Genomic DNA, 16,549 nt, shown 5'->3' with positions numbered 1-16,549 from the left:
AGGGGATTACTAGTTTGATGTTGGAGATATAACATAAATTGTGTTTATTTGTGCATTTTGTAGTAATATTAGTTTAATGTAAAATTCGTAAAATTCCATAAAAACTCTTGTTATATAGAAGGTAACTTAGTTGTTTTATAAAATGAAGGGCAAAATATTCGTTTTACAATACTATCTCTCCATGGGATTGCTAGGGGATGTTTGTTTGGAAGCATTGGAGGAGGGATTTGACTCCATGTCCAATCTATTATGGAGTCCATTATTTGGTGAAAATTTATAGGCTAAATTAAGAGTCTTACCGAACTATCAATCTCATATATGTTGGACTATTGTGTCCTAGAGGGATGTAGAATAGAAATGGTGGGATTAGAATCTAGTGGGACTAAGTTGTAAAATGACACATTTGTCCTCAAAGTATTTAATTTCATTATGTATTGTATTTAGTAAAATAAATAAAATATAAAAATCTCAATTAAGAAATAAAATAAAATAAAATAATTTAATTTAATTTTTAATGATGTTTATTTACTTAATTTTTTAAACAAATTTTTATAGATTTTTTATTGATGTTTTATTTTAAGTTTTTGTTGATATTTTGTTTCATTTCATTATTTAATTTTTATTGATTTTTTTATTATTTAAACTGATTATTTAATATTTAAAAAAATATTTAAAATTTTATTTTAAAAATAACATAAATTTTTTATTGATGTTTTATTTATTTAATTAAAGACACATTTAGTATTGCTATTACTTAATAAATAATTGAAAAGGGTAAAATAGTCTATTAAGCATTTATCTTTCTTCATAATATTTCAATCAAACATTAAATTCAATAGAATAGTCATTTTCAAATATCTAATATCATGATAAAACAAATACGGGATACATATTTTTTCTAACTAAATAGTTCAAGGACTATATATCTCATGATTAATAGTCTGATAGATTACAATTCCCTATTTATCCAATCTGTCCAAACAAACATGATCTCTGTGGAAGGGTTTCATAATCCCATGGGACTCTTAATCCCATAGCACATTTCAAAAATAAATATGATTTTTTGCGGACCCACTAATTACTAATCCAATCATATTATTCATCACTCAAAACAAATCGAGCCTATAGGTTAACAATAAGTAAAGAGAGTTGCTAAATGCCTAACTTTTTTCTTTGGACCCCTCATTTATTTTATTTTATTTTATTATAATTTTTTCCTAACATCAAATTTCAATTTTGTCCTCATCCCTATACTCCCAAGTCTAACCCTAACCCTAACCCTAATTCCACTATTACGTCCACTTCCGTCAACACCTTCTGGCATCCAACCCATCACCACTTTCACTCCCACCGGCAGCTACCACTTTCTTCTTCATCCTCACTAATAACCTTCTTTCTTCTTCTTCCTTCTATTCTCTTCTTTTCTTGAAACCCTAACCCTAATTCCATCACTGCCTACCACCACCGTCAACTGTGAGAGAGGCGACCTCTACTTCTATTCTTGGTGATTTCGCCACTACTACAACCCAGACTGTCAACCACAACTTCTTCATGAAACTCTAGCCACCGTGAGGGAGAGAGAGAGAGGGGGAGGTGACCTATTTTTCCTCAAACCCTAGTCGCCTCTGTCATTGTCACAATTTGAGATCTCAAACCTAGCCGCCGCCGCTGTCGCGATCTATGATCTCAAACATAGAGGTCTCCGTTGAGATCTCCAATCCTAGCTACCTACATATGTGAGTGAGAGGGATAGAGAGAGAGAGTGTGCGTGTGTGTGTGTATATATATGTATGTGCGTGTGTGTGTGTGTGAAGAAGATGAAGACGGAGGAATGAGAAAGGGCTGGGGCGACAGGAAGAGGGTGGAGAAAAGAATGGCGGTGGTAGGAAAGGAGTGGCACTGCCGGAGAGGGGTGCCAGCAGCAATGAGAGTTTGTAAATAGAGGAAATGGAGAAAATAAGGGTTAGGGGTATATTTGAAATTATGGTAGGGGTCCAAAGAAAAATGAGGAATGGAGTAATTTTAGTAGTAAGAGTTCAAAGAAGTGAGAGATCCTAAGAAGAAAGGTAGGGACATATAGCAACCCTCTAAGTAAATAGGATGTTGGTGATTATACTGAATGATATACGGGGTTAATAATTTTAAGCCTTTGGTTTAAATTTGTGTTTTGCTCTTAACAAAAATTAAATGGGATATATCCATATGCTACTCTATTACTACTTCAATTGATTGAATTAATTTCCTGTAGAAGCAAAATGCTTGATGTGGAATTGTTTTATTTTTTATAGTAAATAAATAAATATATGTAAAGTTAGGGTATGTTAAAAGAGTGAGATTCTTTTATGTTTTGCCTTTTTGGTCCAGTTCCCAATTTGGAGTGAGAAATCAAATTAATCGTTTTTGGATCGATTTGGGAGGGATTCAAAATATCACGTTTTTATTTTATTTTTTTGAATTTTTTATAGCAAATTTTAAAATATATATAATTTAATAGAATTTAAAATTTTAAAAAAACATTTCTTTTAAAACTCACTAAAAACAAAGGAAGCTAACAAAAAAAAAAAAAAAAAAACAAAACAAAACAAAAAATACAAAAAAGAAGAGAGAGTAAATTATAAGCACACCCTTTGAGATTTGTTTAAAATACAAACTATTCCATATAGTTTAAAAAATTACACATATCCCCCTATTAGAATTTTACATTTAGCAAAATTAATTAAAAAATAAAATTTTCTAACTGCTCTTATATAAAATGATAAAATTACTTGAATTACTAATTAAAATAATTTTTTAACATCATTAAAAACTGTTAATTGACTTGATGATTCATAAATAAAAAAGGTCATGTGTTATGAAATTAAAAACTTTAAGAGGTAAGATGTAATTTTTAGAATCATATAAGATAAATTGTATTTTAAACAAATTTTAAGTAGTGTATTTATGATTTACTCAAAAAATATTTAAAAATACAATTACCAACCAAAGAACTATCCAAACTTTATGGGACTCGCTGCCCTCGGTTGGCATAATTTAAAATAGACTAAAAAGTTAATAAAACAAAATGTTACATTTAAATAATAATCATTTCATTTTTTCTCACATAAAAGTCAAAAAATCTAACCTAAACGAACTTTTTAACCCCAACCTAAAATAGCTAAAAAATTAAAAAATAAAAAAATCAACCCACTTTTCAAATGAAACCGTTGACTCCAATTATTTGAATGACAACATTCCTAAAACGGTTAAAACTTCGGCCACGTTTATTTGGCGGATTAATTTGGATGTGATTGTTAGTGAAAAGAGGGTTAGTGAAGAGATTGTTAATATGAGAATTGTTAGTGAGAGAATTAAGTAAAAGTGTATTTGTTACAATGATAGTGTGAGAGATGATTAGTGATGGGATTGTTCAATTATTTTTATATGAAATAAATAAAAAAAATTATTTCTATATTAAAAAAACTAAAACAAACAAGTGCACTTGGCAAAAAATAAAAATAAATAATTTTTTTTATATAAAATAGGGTCAATTCGCTTATTATTTTCTTAATTTCATCCAAAATTCAGTCAAGTTAATCCCTCTATTGAGGAGGATTATTAAGCCCTTCGAACTATTACTCTCCCCTCCTAAATTATAACCAAACAAGTTATGGGTGAAACCTACAGTTATAACAATCCAACCCCTTGTAGAGTAGTTTTTGAAATAAAAAGTACGAAAACTTGTTTGGTTGTCTTTTTTCAGAAATGATTTTGAAAAATTATTTTGGGAGAGAGTTTTAAAAAAAGTGATTGATTTGATGTGTATGAGAGAGAGAGAGAGAGAGAGAGAGAGAGAGAGAGAGAGTGATTTTGGAAAGTAGGTAACCAAACAAAATTTTGAGATTTTTTTTGAAAAAATTTGTTTGATTTGATTACTCTTAAAAATTTATTTGTGTAGAGAATTTTTTCTAAAACTTTTTTAGAAAAACAAACCAAATAAGACCATAGTCTTCCTGTCAAACGTATCATGAGCTTGCCCATTGAGGATAGAAGATAACTTTAGGGAAAAAAAAGAGAAAAAAAGAGAGGAAAAGAACATAACTTGATTACATAATCAAACACTAGTTAAAAATTATAAGTTATATAAGTTAAAAATTCATAATTAAAAATAAAAATTAAAAATATTTCTCTCATAATTTTTAGATAATTTATATAAATTATTTTTATCTACATAATAAGTTATAAGTAAAATTAGTATCAAATAACTTGGCAAACGCTTTAAGGATTAAAAAAAAAATTTATAAGCAGCTTAGTTAAACTATTCCAAACAAACTCTTTATATCATCATGAGATAAGAGCAACTCTAATAAAATTCAGTTTTAATTATGTCTTCATATAAAATAAAAATAAAAACTATCAAATTTTGACAAAGCCAAATCTTGTGATTTGTGCCGAATTGGGCACCAATTTACCTCATCACTAGGACGATCACGATCACTAGATTTTTTGAAGAGAAAATTCAATGATCAAAATTTTTTTTTTTTGATCAGCAAAGAAAAAGAAATTTTATTGATGAGATGAGCAAAAACATGCAACAAAATACATCAATAAAGGGGTAAAGGGGGGAAGTGCAAAAAGCATCATAGCTAACACTTCACAATCCCAACTAGGTTGGCACCAAGGAGGAAGCACAATCATCTGCAGCACTACACCCACAGATTGGCGAGAATCCAATCCAAAACAAAGAAACAAAACAGAAACAAACCAACCAAACACACAACGTACCAAAACTTCCAATTTGTAACCCAAAACCACATCAATTTGTAGCCCACCAACAGATCAGCACAACATCACTACATCACTTCAGCAGTTCAATTCCAAACTACAGCAGATCAGCACAAATTACTCAATTTCAGCATTATACACTACAGCAGATTAGGTCCAACAAGCCCAGATAGAATAGCATCAGCTAACTGAAGCAAAGAAGACATGAGCAGCAACAAACCAGAGCAGATTCTTGGACACTTCAGCAAGAAACACCAGCAGTATAAGGCTTAAGGACACTTCTGTTCAAACCCAAGCACCAGCAGACCTCAAAGACAGCCGGCAGACATTCATCCAGAGATACCAGCAAACCTCCATGAATCTCCTCTGATCTTCACAGGAGTACTGAAGCAGATCCAGCAACACAGCACAGAGGACTACAAGATGGCAGCAACAAGAATAACAGAAACCCAACCCTACTACTGAACCACAAATTAAAGAAGCTTAACTAACACCAAGTTGACTTCTAATGTTAAGCCAAAACAATCCCTGACCATCATGAGATTCCACCCAGCAAGCAAGGACACAATCACCTACCCCCCACACACCTGCGAACCTGATCCAGATTCTCAACCATATCATGGACTGAATAATGCAATAGCCTAGAATTATATTTAATTCACAAAGCAATTCTGGTTTTGATCAGATCGCAGACTTCCTCTAAGAAGAGCTGTTTACCCTTGAAAATGCACTCATTCCTCAGAGTCCAAATAGACCATAACATAGCGAATGGAATTACATTCCAAATCTTGGTTTCAAGCTTACCCCACTTGTACCCACTCCACCACTCCAGCACCCCTCTAGCATTCTTAGGAATCACCCATTGCATCCCCCACCAGGACAAAATTCTGGACCAAATTTTCCAAACAAACATGCACTGAACCAACACATGACAATCCGTTTCAACAGTATACCACAAAACACACACTCTGTTGTAGTATCCGGATTAAGGCACCCCACATGTTGAAGGAAAGCTTTGGACTTAATTCTACCCTTCCAAGCGAGCCAACCAAAAAACTGCACTTTTGGTGGAGATAAATTTTTCCAAATCCACCTATCAACCTCCACCCCAAGTGCTGCCTCAGGCCTGCTATATAATGATTTCACAGTAAACATACCTGAGGTTGAGGCTTTCCAAACCCAGGAGTCAACTCTGGCTGCTAAAACTGGCTCATGTGTAGATAGGTAAGCTCTAAGTCTACCCACTTCATGTTCCTCCCAAGCCCTCAGGACTCTTCTGAATAGAAAACTCCACCCATCTGAACTATTTTTCCTGTCAATCATCTGTTTAAGAGTGGACTCTTTGTTAACTGACAAATCAAAAAGTCTTGGAAACATACTTCTCAGGCTGCAATTCGAAGACCAATGATCCTTCCAAAAACTAATTCTCCTCCCATTCCCAACTTTAATAACGGAATTCTCCATGAGGTAACTGAAGAGATTGGGGCTGCTGTGTTCTAGACTTAGAATGTCACCCCAGATTCTGGAGCACTGACCACCCTCCATCGGAAGAGGCCTCCATCTTCCACCATAGCTAATATATTTACTGTTGATAATCTCTTTCCACAGTGCTTGATCTTCACCACCATATCTCCACCACCATTTTGCTAAGAGACACTCATTAACATCCCTCAGCCTTCTAAATTTAAAATGAGTATTGACCGTACCAAAATAACATAATAATCATTGGAGTGATATTGCAATAAATGACTTCAGTAAATTGTAACAAGTCAAATAATGGTGTTGACGAAGCCTTCTTGACTTTCATCATTTGAGTTGCTGTAAGGAAGGGGATAGGGGATGAGGAGGAACATTGGGTCTGATATATTTTTTAGTGATTTTTGTTTAGCAATAATTTTAATATTAGTGTGAAGGATTAAATGGGGAATAAATAATGTTAATTGAAATTGTAGCATTAAGGGATTAGGCATATCTCCAAATTATTTATCTCCTTCATCCAATTGTAAAAAATTATTTATTTTTTTATCTCATCCTCACCAAGCATAATAACTTCCTCTATTTAATACTTTCCTATAAGATAACTTATCTCAATAATCTTAATATATAATTCTTCGTCCCATGTAATTTTTGGTATAATTTATCCTTACAAACCTATTGTAATAATCTTATTCATATTCAAATTTCATCAAAAATGGTTCTCAGCAATGAAAAATATTCTCCATATTTAATTCTGTGATTGATTTATGCGTTTGTAGACTTATTTCCTTTTTAAAGAAAAAGGAGATAGAGGGTTAATAAACCGTAGTTTAAGTTTCATCTCCATAAAAAAAGGATCAAATATTAAATGTAAATTTGCAACATCAAAGAGTTTCTTGCTGAGGAACTTGTATTTACCTTGAGAGAAGATTAGGGATAGACAATTATGGTAGTCTAATGTATTGAATAATTAAAGTCAAGATATATTTGAAAAAGCTCTTGAGCTTTTCGATAATTCATTCAAAAAGCTGGAAGGAATAATTTGAATAAGGAACTTTGTGAATTCAAAAAAGAAAGAATATGATACCTATTTTTCGTTTCCGCATATTTGCTGTAGCATATCTATTCGTCAAAACAAATTTTTAAAAACTTTTTTGGATTAGTTTTCTTAGCCTGTATTAATTAATGTATAACATCAAGTACTATTATTCCATAATATTGCTTTACTTATAATATTCATTCTCACCCAAGCAAAAAAATATAATATAAATTCTAGTCTCTGAATGAGAACAAAAAAAGTTTGAGTACATAAAGGAAATTTGATGGCCGTTAATTTTCAAAAAATATATAATATTTTTAAAGTACATCAGAATACTTAAAGTACTACTAATTACTAGTAATATACATACTTATCAAATGTTATTTATTTAAAAATATACATTTTTTTAATCTTAAATAATATTTGATAATCACATAAACATGTGTCTTTCATGTACTCTCCATTTATCTTTTGGACAATTGTTTGAGAAATTAAGCAATTTTCTTTTTGTCCAACTCCTCTCCATCTATGTTTTGTTATGATAGAATTGTAAGCCAGGTTATTGAATTAATTTAATTTTTATTATAATTAATGTGAAAACATAATTGAATAAAATAACTAATTTAAATCGTTTAAAGTGAGCTCATGTAGACCTCACATAACCCAACAACACCTCCACTCTTCTATGGATTAAGAAGCCAATTCAATATAAAAATTATAATATTCTATTTTATAAAAGTAATTAGAATATTAGAATATTGTAACAGTAACAGTTTTATAATTAAGAAATGAGTTTTGTAATTCGGGTCAAAAAATTAGACCCACTTTTTAAATTCAGGTCTCGTTTGGGAACATGCTATTTTAATTATTTTTTTATTTTTTGACTAAAATATGAGGTAAAAAAAACTAGTATGTTTGGAATGAATTTTGATTTTTATGAGAATATGTGCAAAAAGTAAAGAAAAAATAAAATATTTGACTTTTTGATATGAGTTTTATGCTTTTTGATTTTTTTTAAAATTTTTTAATTTTTAGACTAAAACAAACATATGCCAAACGAGACCTCAATATCAATAATATGATTTGTTGATGGTTAAAAATTCTCTAATTATTAATCAATCAACTTCTTAACATATTACCGAATCTAAAAAAATGTGCTTATATATCATCTCCGTTGAACAATATTATTTTTGGAAATAATAGACTCCCAAATACATACCATCCATAGTTCACAGAAATTGTACGTCCTCTCCGACTATAAAATTCCACAACGTGCTACTCGAAGCTCCAAGGAACCAACCAGTCTTCTCTAAAACTCCATAACCCCCAACCTCTATCTCTCTCGCTCTCTCTCTCTGAGTGAAGAAGTGATATATATAATGGAGTTTATTAGAAAAGGTCCATGGACTGAAGAAGAGGACTCGACGCTCGTCAATTATATTACCATCTACGGTGAAGGCCCTTGGAACTCTGTCGCTCAATGTGCAGGTATTATCCCCGTCATCACAATTTTAAATAACAGTATCAGTCATGCAGTTTATATTAGCCGATAAAAATATCATTTTTACTTCACTTCCCTTCCATCTGAGTGAAGAAGTGATACGTAAAAATATCATTTATACGTATCAGTATCAGTCATGCAGTTTATGTTTGTTTCAGTAACTTATAAAGCAAAAACAGGTCTGAATCGAACAGGAAAAAGCTGCAGATTAAGGTGGTTGAACTACTTACGTCCCGATGTCAGACGCGGAAACCTCACCCTTCAAGAACAGTTTCTCATTCTCCACCTCCACTTGCGTTGGGGAAATCGGTATTCATATTTATATATTTTTGAGAAAATTATACATATATAAAAATCACTGTAATTTGTCTTTATTAATTTTTTTTTATTGACATGTTGGAAGGTGGTCGAAGATAGCTCAGCAGTTACCGGGAAGGACAGACAATGAGATAAAGAACTATTGGAGAACAAGAATTCAGAAGCAAGCAAAGCAACTCAATTGCGACGTAAACAGTAATGAGTTCAGAGACACAATTCGAAACTTTTTGCTGCCCAGATTGGTGGATCAAATCCAAGCCGAATCAGACGCATTAAGTTCCATGGCCGAGCCTACCTCCATTCATGACTCCTCTGCAACAGAGACATGGATGATCGCTTCATCATCGCAGCAACAATTCTTGGAGAAACAATCAGTTTTCACTGATTGTGATAGTGATCATGCGTTGGCGAATATCTGGCTCAATATTTCCAGTTTAACTGATTGGGGAGGTTGTTTCGGGGCCACTGGACTGACATCGGATAGGAATAATGCTTGTTGTGAACAGGACATGTTTGATGATGCTGAAGAAGAAGAAGAAGAAACTATGGAGTATAGAAAAGCCTCCCAGTTAGCTGCTGGTGGTGGCGGTGGTTGGGGATCAGTAGACACCATGCTATATTATGATGGTGGTGAAGAAGGTTACATCAACAACACCAGCTTTGATTATCACTACACCTTTAATTAAAACCAACTTGTTTAATCAGTTTTTTTTTTTTTAAAAACCGAGTGTCCAATTTAGATGCACTTCAACTAATCCTAAAATTAACGACCTCAACTTGCTTAATTAGTTGATATGAATGAAAGCATAGCAACAAACAGAGGCAAATGTGATCAATGTAGTTTTATTTTTTTGATAAATAAGTATTTTTGTTTTTTTGTTTATTTTTAAGATTTGAAACTTACATATTACTAGTAAAATGAGTTTTTCTCATTCTTGGCCTTTATAAAATTGCGATATTTAACTAAGTAATTTAATGGTTAAATCACTTTTAAAAAAAAAAGTACACAAATTAAATTTTAATATAAAAAAACTATATATTTAGAATGGATTTTATTTTTTTTTTTTCCTACTAAAATATTGATCCACATAACAATGTGTCGCCACCTAATAGAACCATGATATCTATTGTAATTTGTGTTGCCAGAGCAAGTAGCTAGGTTCATGGGCTAGGTTCATGGGCTAGGGAGTTCTAATGGTTACAACTCCTAACAAATGACTTTTATTTTTCTCTAATCATTCTTGACGTGTAGAATTATCCCATATGTTTCACCTTTTCTGGTAACTCAATTTTGCTTCAATCTCTCATACTCTTGGATCGCTTCTTCTTTTCTGTTTTCTTTTGGATCGTTTTTGAGGTCTCTCGTCCGTGATAAACATTCCCTCTCTCTCTCTCTCTCTCTCTCTCTCTCTCTCTCTCTCTCTCTCTCTCTCTCTCTCTCTCTCTCTCTCTCTCTCTCTCTCTCTCTCTCGTTTGTTTGTTTTGATAAAGTACCTTATGCTCGATCTTGATCTTTGTTTTGTTGCTAATGTATACATATATATATATATGTAAACCTAAGCTTTATTTTGCTTTTCTGTTTCTGATTGTGGCTTTTTGGTTGCTGCTTATCATTTGAAAGATCGAAATAGCAATGATGTTGTTGAAAAAATACATTATCTTTAACTTATGAAAAAAAGTATTGACTATTGTTGTCTGTTGTTTGTGTTTGATTTTAATAGTGACAATGTAAATGCATGCAATATTAAGAATGACAACAACAGTATCTAAAGAAAGAAAAGAAGGAAAAAAAAAAAAAAAAACTGAAACCAAAGTTTATTGAGCATCCATTCATATACCCTTGAATAATAGTCATTAAGAAAAAGGGCTCTCTAAAGAACAGGTTGATTGATGGTAATGTTATCTCATTCCTTCTTTGTAACGGGGCTTCGTTTAGGCATTATGTATGGAAAATCAGTGGCACATTTATGTATATTTGTATGGTTTCAGTTTTAGTGCTTTCATCTGGGTTTAACTTCTAAGGGAGAGAGAGAAGGCTGTGGTGTATAAGCAATCAGATTTCTGTGCTTATCATTCTTGTTATTGTTAGAGGGAGAGGGTTTAGGGTTTCCGTATGACATTCCTTCTTGAACCATTATTAGTATTATTGTTGTTATTGAACCAGATATGCAAGAGTGTTACTATTTCCAGTTTTGCGACATTCCTACTTGAACATTTTTAGTATGATTGATTGTCATTGAACCTGATATGCCACAATGTTAAAATGTTTTTACATTTGGTTTATGGTTAGAACATCAGGAAAATTGTCAGATTCCATACTCTAATTGTTGCCTGGTAAAGGAGTTTTAAATTCTCATGCCAGTGTATATTGAGGCTTATTAGAGCAACTTGTTCAAAATGTTTGGTTAATACAACTCGGTGTGTGCAGTAGTTTATGGGTTCTATTGGTATTTAAAGAAGTGTAATGTGTGTGAGACTTGGTAATATTTGGCATATCTTCCCTGATTCTCCTGTTTATTTATCCATACAATCCATCTAGCTTTCCAGAATTCCAATAATTTGCTCAGCTCTGTAAGGTGAATTGTTTGGCATACCATTTTTCGGTATATAACCATAGCTCCAACAAATAAATGATTGGTGAAGAAAACAAACACGAACTTCAAAGCTAAAGTTTTAGTATGTAATGCTCCAGTGATGAACAATCATCTGAATGATAAATTGGATAAGTGCTACGTGAATATACACACTTGCACTAACTCAAGTGTCACCATCAACTCACAAGGGTAAGATTTTCCTTAACAAGAAAATAATGGGCTGAATCCCTAAAATGCCATGATGAAAAAGAAAATTCTCACACAAAGAAATAGCAAAATTCAATTGAGAGATACAAACTAACCCCGCAAAACCAGAAATAGTGTTGGTAGATTTCCATTTGTTGGATGCTGAATAATATATTCCTCAGGGACCTTACTGCAAAAAAGATAGAAAAAGAAATATGTTAATTGTCAATGAAATTTTTTGAAATCCCAAACTCATTACATCGCTTGCTCGAGTGCCTCAAATCACCTTCGAGCTTCATCACCCAAAATCTGTTCACGTGGAATCCATCCATCAACATTCATCAAATCTAACCAATGTCCAATGATATCCAAGGAAATATGTATATGCCAACGCCTGCTCAATGTTAAGGAAAAATATTTATATAAAAGCAAGCAAGCAACGATGGTTAGACTGATAATTTCCCAAAGGTTGAACATGGCTTTACTCAGAAGGCCATTTTAGGTTTTGAAGGCCAGGAGCTCCTTTGCTTTTAACTTGCAGTTTAACAGTAAAAGTTCAAAAAATTTATACCAATATAGAAATTTCATGCTATACACAGCATCAAATTGTGTCACTTACAAAATTATTCACTATTATTTCATCAACCCATATGCTTATTTATTCCCTCCAGAAAATTAATTATCCCAATTCTCTTCATCTATGCCCTTTCATTAAGTCATGTCCACTTCTTTGTTGTTAGTAAGACTGATTTTCTTTGTTATCTTTACAGGGCTCACAATTTTAGTGTTGAAAATTTTGATGAACGAACAGTTACGCTCTATGACCAAGTAGGGCTTGCATTTTCCCTCATATATTTTACTATGTGTGTTCTTTTTAATTATCTAAATCTAACTGTTTATTGTTGTTTAGTGTGAGAAGGAGTACCATGTTGGCTGCTTGCGTGACAGTGGCCTCTGTGATTTAAAAGTAAGTTTCAGAATCTTTGTAATGCTTTCAACATGTATTTATTCAGCGACTCAGTATAGTTTCTCACATTTGGTGCAGGAACTGCCCAGGGATAAGTGGTTTTGTTGTGATGACTATAATAGGATCCATGTGGCACTACAAAATTTAGTTTTAGTTGGTGCAGAGATGATTCCAGCTTCAGTGTCATATGCAATACACAGAAAACATATCGAGAAAGGATTTACCGATGGAGTTTCCAATGATGATGTTCAATGGCGGATTTTAAGCAGGAGAAGTCGCTATCCAGACCATTTGCCAGTACTGTCTAGGTCTGCTGCAATTTCTTGAGTAAGTTTTTGCTGATACCATGTAGAATAGCAAAACGTGATTTTTAAAATTTGTAAAAGCCTGTCTAATTTTGTTCTTATCTATTCTAGTGCTACTTTTCGGTTACTTCTCTTTAGCAACATAATGTAATGTGATGTGCTAGAAGAAACAGATCTGGGGGCTAGGACCTCTTCGGGGCATTTGGTTAATATTGATTCTCTATGCTATATCTTACATGTATCTTTGTCCAAAAATGGTTTTGATTTTGACTTCTTTTTTCTTTTGTTGTATAGTCCTTCTGACAGCAGTTGTATAAACATACTTCTTTTTGCTATGTTATACTTTCATTTATTACTTAATTTTATTGGGGGGTTAAACCTATTTGTATGTCTCATCTTTGGCAAGAATGTTTTGATCCTATTGTTGCATCTTCTGGTCGTGATCTTATACCTGTTGTGGTCTGTGGGTAAGTTATCATTGTACATTTTGCTTAAGTAGCTCTTCATCTGAAGGGTGTATCTACCAAAACTTATGCCATACGGAAGAAATTTAAGTGCTTTGTGAGGAAAATTTCATCATTTCCCTCTATTAATGAATTGGTGTGAAATGAAGTTATTTTGTAGGTTGTCAACAAATACTTGTGACTAGATTAATCAAGTATACATTATTAAAAAGAATGCATTTTGGAGGAGGAAAATATGAATTTTGCTTACAAACAAACCTCTATTTTATGGCCTAGAATTGTTCAACTCACATTATGTGCTTTTCAAAGATTGACCATAAGGTTCAATTAGGAGAAAAGGATTGGTTTTATTTAATGAAATTTGAGAACAGAAAAATAAGGAGAAAAAGGGCACTATGTAAGTAGATTGTTTGCTTCACTAGTTAAATTTCCCTAACTTCTTATTGATCTTTATGTTTTTGGTTAATCTACCAAACCTGTTTAAAATGCCCTTTGTTGTACTTAATGCAGGAGAAATATATCTGGGCAAGAATTTTGGTGGAATGTACTGTGTCATTTTAATCGTAAAGTAAGCTGCTTCACATTAAAGTTGTTTCTGCATGTTTTATTACTTTAGTTTACATTTTTATTTTCATTTTTGTTAATGGTTGTTATAAGTTTTATGTTCTTATTATTTTTTAATCATTGGATTCCAAAATGTCGTGCACAGGTCAGTTGTATCGGTTGGTCTTCTGAGGATTTTTGGACGTAAGGTTACTGAGCTTCCTCTAGTGGCTACAAGTGGAGAGAATCAAGGAAAAGTAAGTTTTTTTTTTTTTTGTTTTTTAATTTTCTTTATTTATTGATTTTTTCCCTTTCTGTGCTGCCGGAGTTATTCCTTCCTTTTTGTTTGTGTTGATGATTTTTTTTTTTATCTGTAGGGATATTTCCAAGCATTGTTTTCATGTATCGAGAGCCTATTGTATTCCCTGAATGTTGAAAACTTGGTACTCCCTGTTGCTGAGGAAGCTGAATCAATCTGGACGAAAAAATTAGGTTTCAGAAAGATGAGTAATGAAAGGGTAATGCTCTTCTACAACTTAATTAATGGCTCAAATTTTTTTCTCCCATGTTTTTACCTTAAACTTATAGAATCTCTAATCTGCATGGAAAATGCAATAGGAATGCATTCTATGCTACACTTGGTATTTGGCACCGCATATTAGTTACTTTTGTCAGTGCATTGACCAGAGATGTGTAGCTAGAACTTTTCATTGCCATTTTATAATTGGGTAAGGGAAGAACATAGATTTTGTGGTTTTAGATGATATGGGTTAGTTATATTACCAAATCTTGTCTTTTTCGATCGGGCATTGTTTGAGGTTCTTTCTTTACGGTGTCAACCTTAAAATACATTTGCTTCAATTTTGAGTTAATGCGCAACTCTACAGTTTTGTATGCCTCGGAAGGAGGCACATAACATGTATGCAGTGGCAGAGCCACAATGGGTCTAGGGAGGTCACGTTCCTCCCCTAGGTTTTGGAATAAATTTTTTTTTTTTTTTTTGCAAACATAAAAAAAATATTTTAAATAAAAAAATTATAAAATATTATTTAGAGTGAAATATCAATAATATTTTTAAAATTATGAGAATAATAATGGTTGTTTTTTTATTGAAAATAAAGATATTATGATAAGTCATATTATTAGCTATGAAAATTTCAATACAATGGCGATGTCTATCATTATTGACATACAATTATAATTAATCTCAATGAAGATATGAAATTTATTGAATTGTTAGTTACATTTGACATTTGGGGTTCATCCTCTATATGTTTCTTTACTATTGATTGGTAATATCATATGTCAATGATGACGTGATATTACTATTATATTGAATTTTTACTAAACTTTTTATAAAAAATTACTTTATTATTATATAATTTATTTTAAAACTTATATCCATGATTTTTTTTATATTGTCCATGATATACTAGTTACAAATAATATATATATATATATATATATTTATTTATCTTTATTGAAGTCAATCATAAAAATTTATGTGAAATATTTTTGTAAAAATTTTCAATGTTATAATTAATAAGTGCCCTCTTTGATTTAATTTATTGGCTTCACCACTGCATGTATGCCACGAGATAGGATTGAAACAACTACATATTTATGCAAGTGAAGATGTTACTATAAATTCTTTCTTTATTCTTTTAAGAAGGAAAAAAAAAATTACATTTCCACTCTGAAAAAGGGTGTTGGCAAAATGGGTACTTTCATGGTTTACTTGGGCATCGACTTCGGTACTATTTGTGTCCCATGTTTATGTTCACAGCCAGTGCTTCAGTACTAACTGATATAAACATGTCTGAGCGGTTATTGAAGTATACGAGGAACCTCCAGCTGACGATTTTTAAGGGGACATCAATTTTAGAAAAGAAGGTGCAGCAGATAGCAGATTAGCGACGCGCGGTTAAAGGTGGAGGAATTAGGGATTATTTTTTTCATTCTTGGTTGTTTATGTAATATTGCTGCTATTTTCTTTGGTTAGCATGCTAGTGATCTGATTGAGAATTGTTTTTGTTTTCATGTATGAATAGGAGGGGAGGTGTGTCACAAAGTAGCCATGCATTCCAACCTTTTAACATGCATGCATGATGTTGGTTCTTTCTTTTCTTAATTCTTTTATCTCTGCATTTTGTCTTCGTGTATGTGAACAGTTTGAGATGAAAAACATACTCTTTTAGAGTGTGCATTGCAGGAAGATATTTTTGTTAGGGAAAATTTCAAAGAAGTGGAGAGCAGAAAAAAATAATTTCAAAGTGATGAAGGTACAAGATAGACTTGCACAATTTAATGCATAAAAATCACTTGTATTTCCATCACTTCGAAATTATTTTTCTACTCCATTTTTTTATTTTATACTCCCTTTTTGTTGCAGTAT

General features: G+C 32.2%; 2 protein-coding genes across 2 annotated transcripts in view; both read left to right on the top strand.

Moving 5' to 3' along the window:
• Positions 1–8,523: 8,523 nt before the first annotated feature.
• Positions 8,524–9,923, top strand: LOC145788962 (transcription factor MYB78-like). Its single transcript, XM_082897969.1, has 3 exons — positions 8,524–8,764; positions 8,957–9,086; positions 9,181–9,923. Exons 1-3 carry the CDS (start codon positions 8,656–8,658, stop codon positions 9,779–9,781), a joined length of 840 nt encoding a protein of 279 aa, XP_082754095.1. The 5' UTR covers positions 8,524–8,655; the 3' UTR covers positions 9,782–9,923.
• A 2,306-nt stretch (positions 9,924–12,229) lies between these two features.
• Positions 12,230–16,549, top strand: part of LOC114278515 (uncharacterized) — a 4,434-nt gene continuing 114 nt past the window's right edge. Inside the window, exons 1-7 of the mRNA XM_082897217.1 lie at positions 12,230–12,255; positions 12,646–12,703; positions 12,786–12,842; positions 12,921–13,150; positions 14,321–14,411; positions 14,532–14,672; positions 16,547–16,549. The exon at positions 16,547–16,549 is cut by the window's right edge and continues 114 nt beyond it. Of these exons, the coding sequence (XP_082753343.1) occupies positions 12,230–12,255; positions 12,646–12,703; positions 12,786–12,842; positions 12,921–13,150; positions 14,321–14,411; positions 14,532–14,672; positions 16,547–16,549 (606 nt within the window). The remainder of the gene's footprint in view (positions 12,256–12,645; positions 12,704–12,785; positions 12,843–12,920; positions 13,151–14,320; positions 14,412–14,531; positions 14,673–16,546) is intronic.

Source organism: Camellia sinensis, chromosome 12 (genome assembly GCF_055761805.1).
Source record: "Camellia sinensis isolate YWXY chromosome 12, ASM5576180v1, whole genome shotgun sequence".
Taxonomy (NCBI): Eukaryota; Viridiplantae; Streptophyta; class Magnoliopsida; order Ericales; family Theaceae; genus Camellia; species Camellia sinensis.
This window is presented reverse-complemented; position numbering and strand designations above follow the sequence as displayed.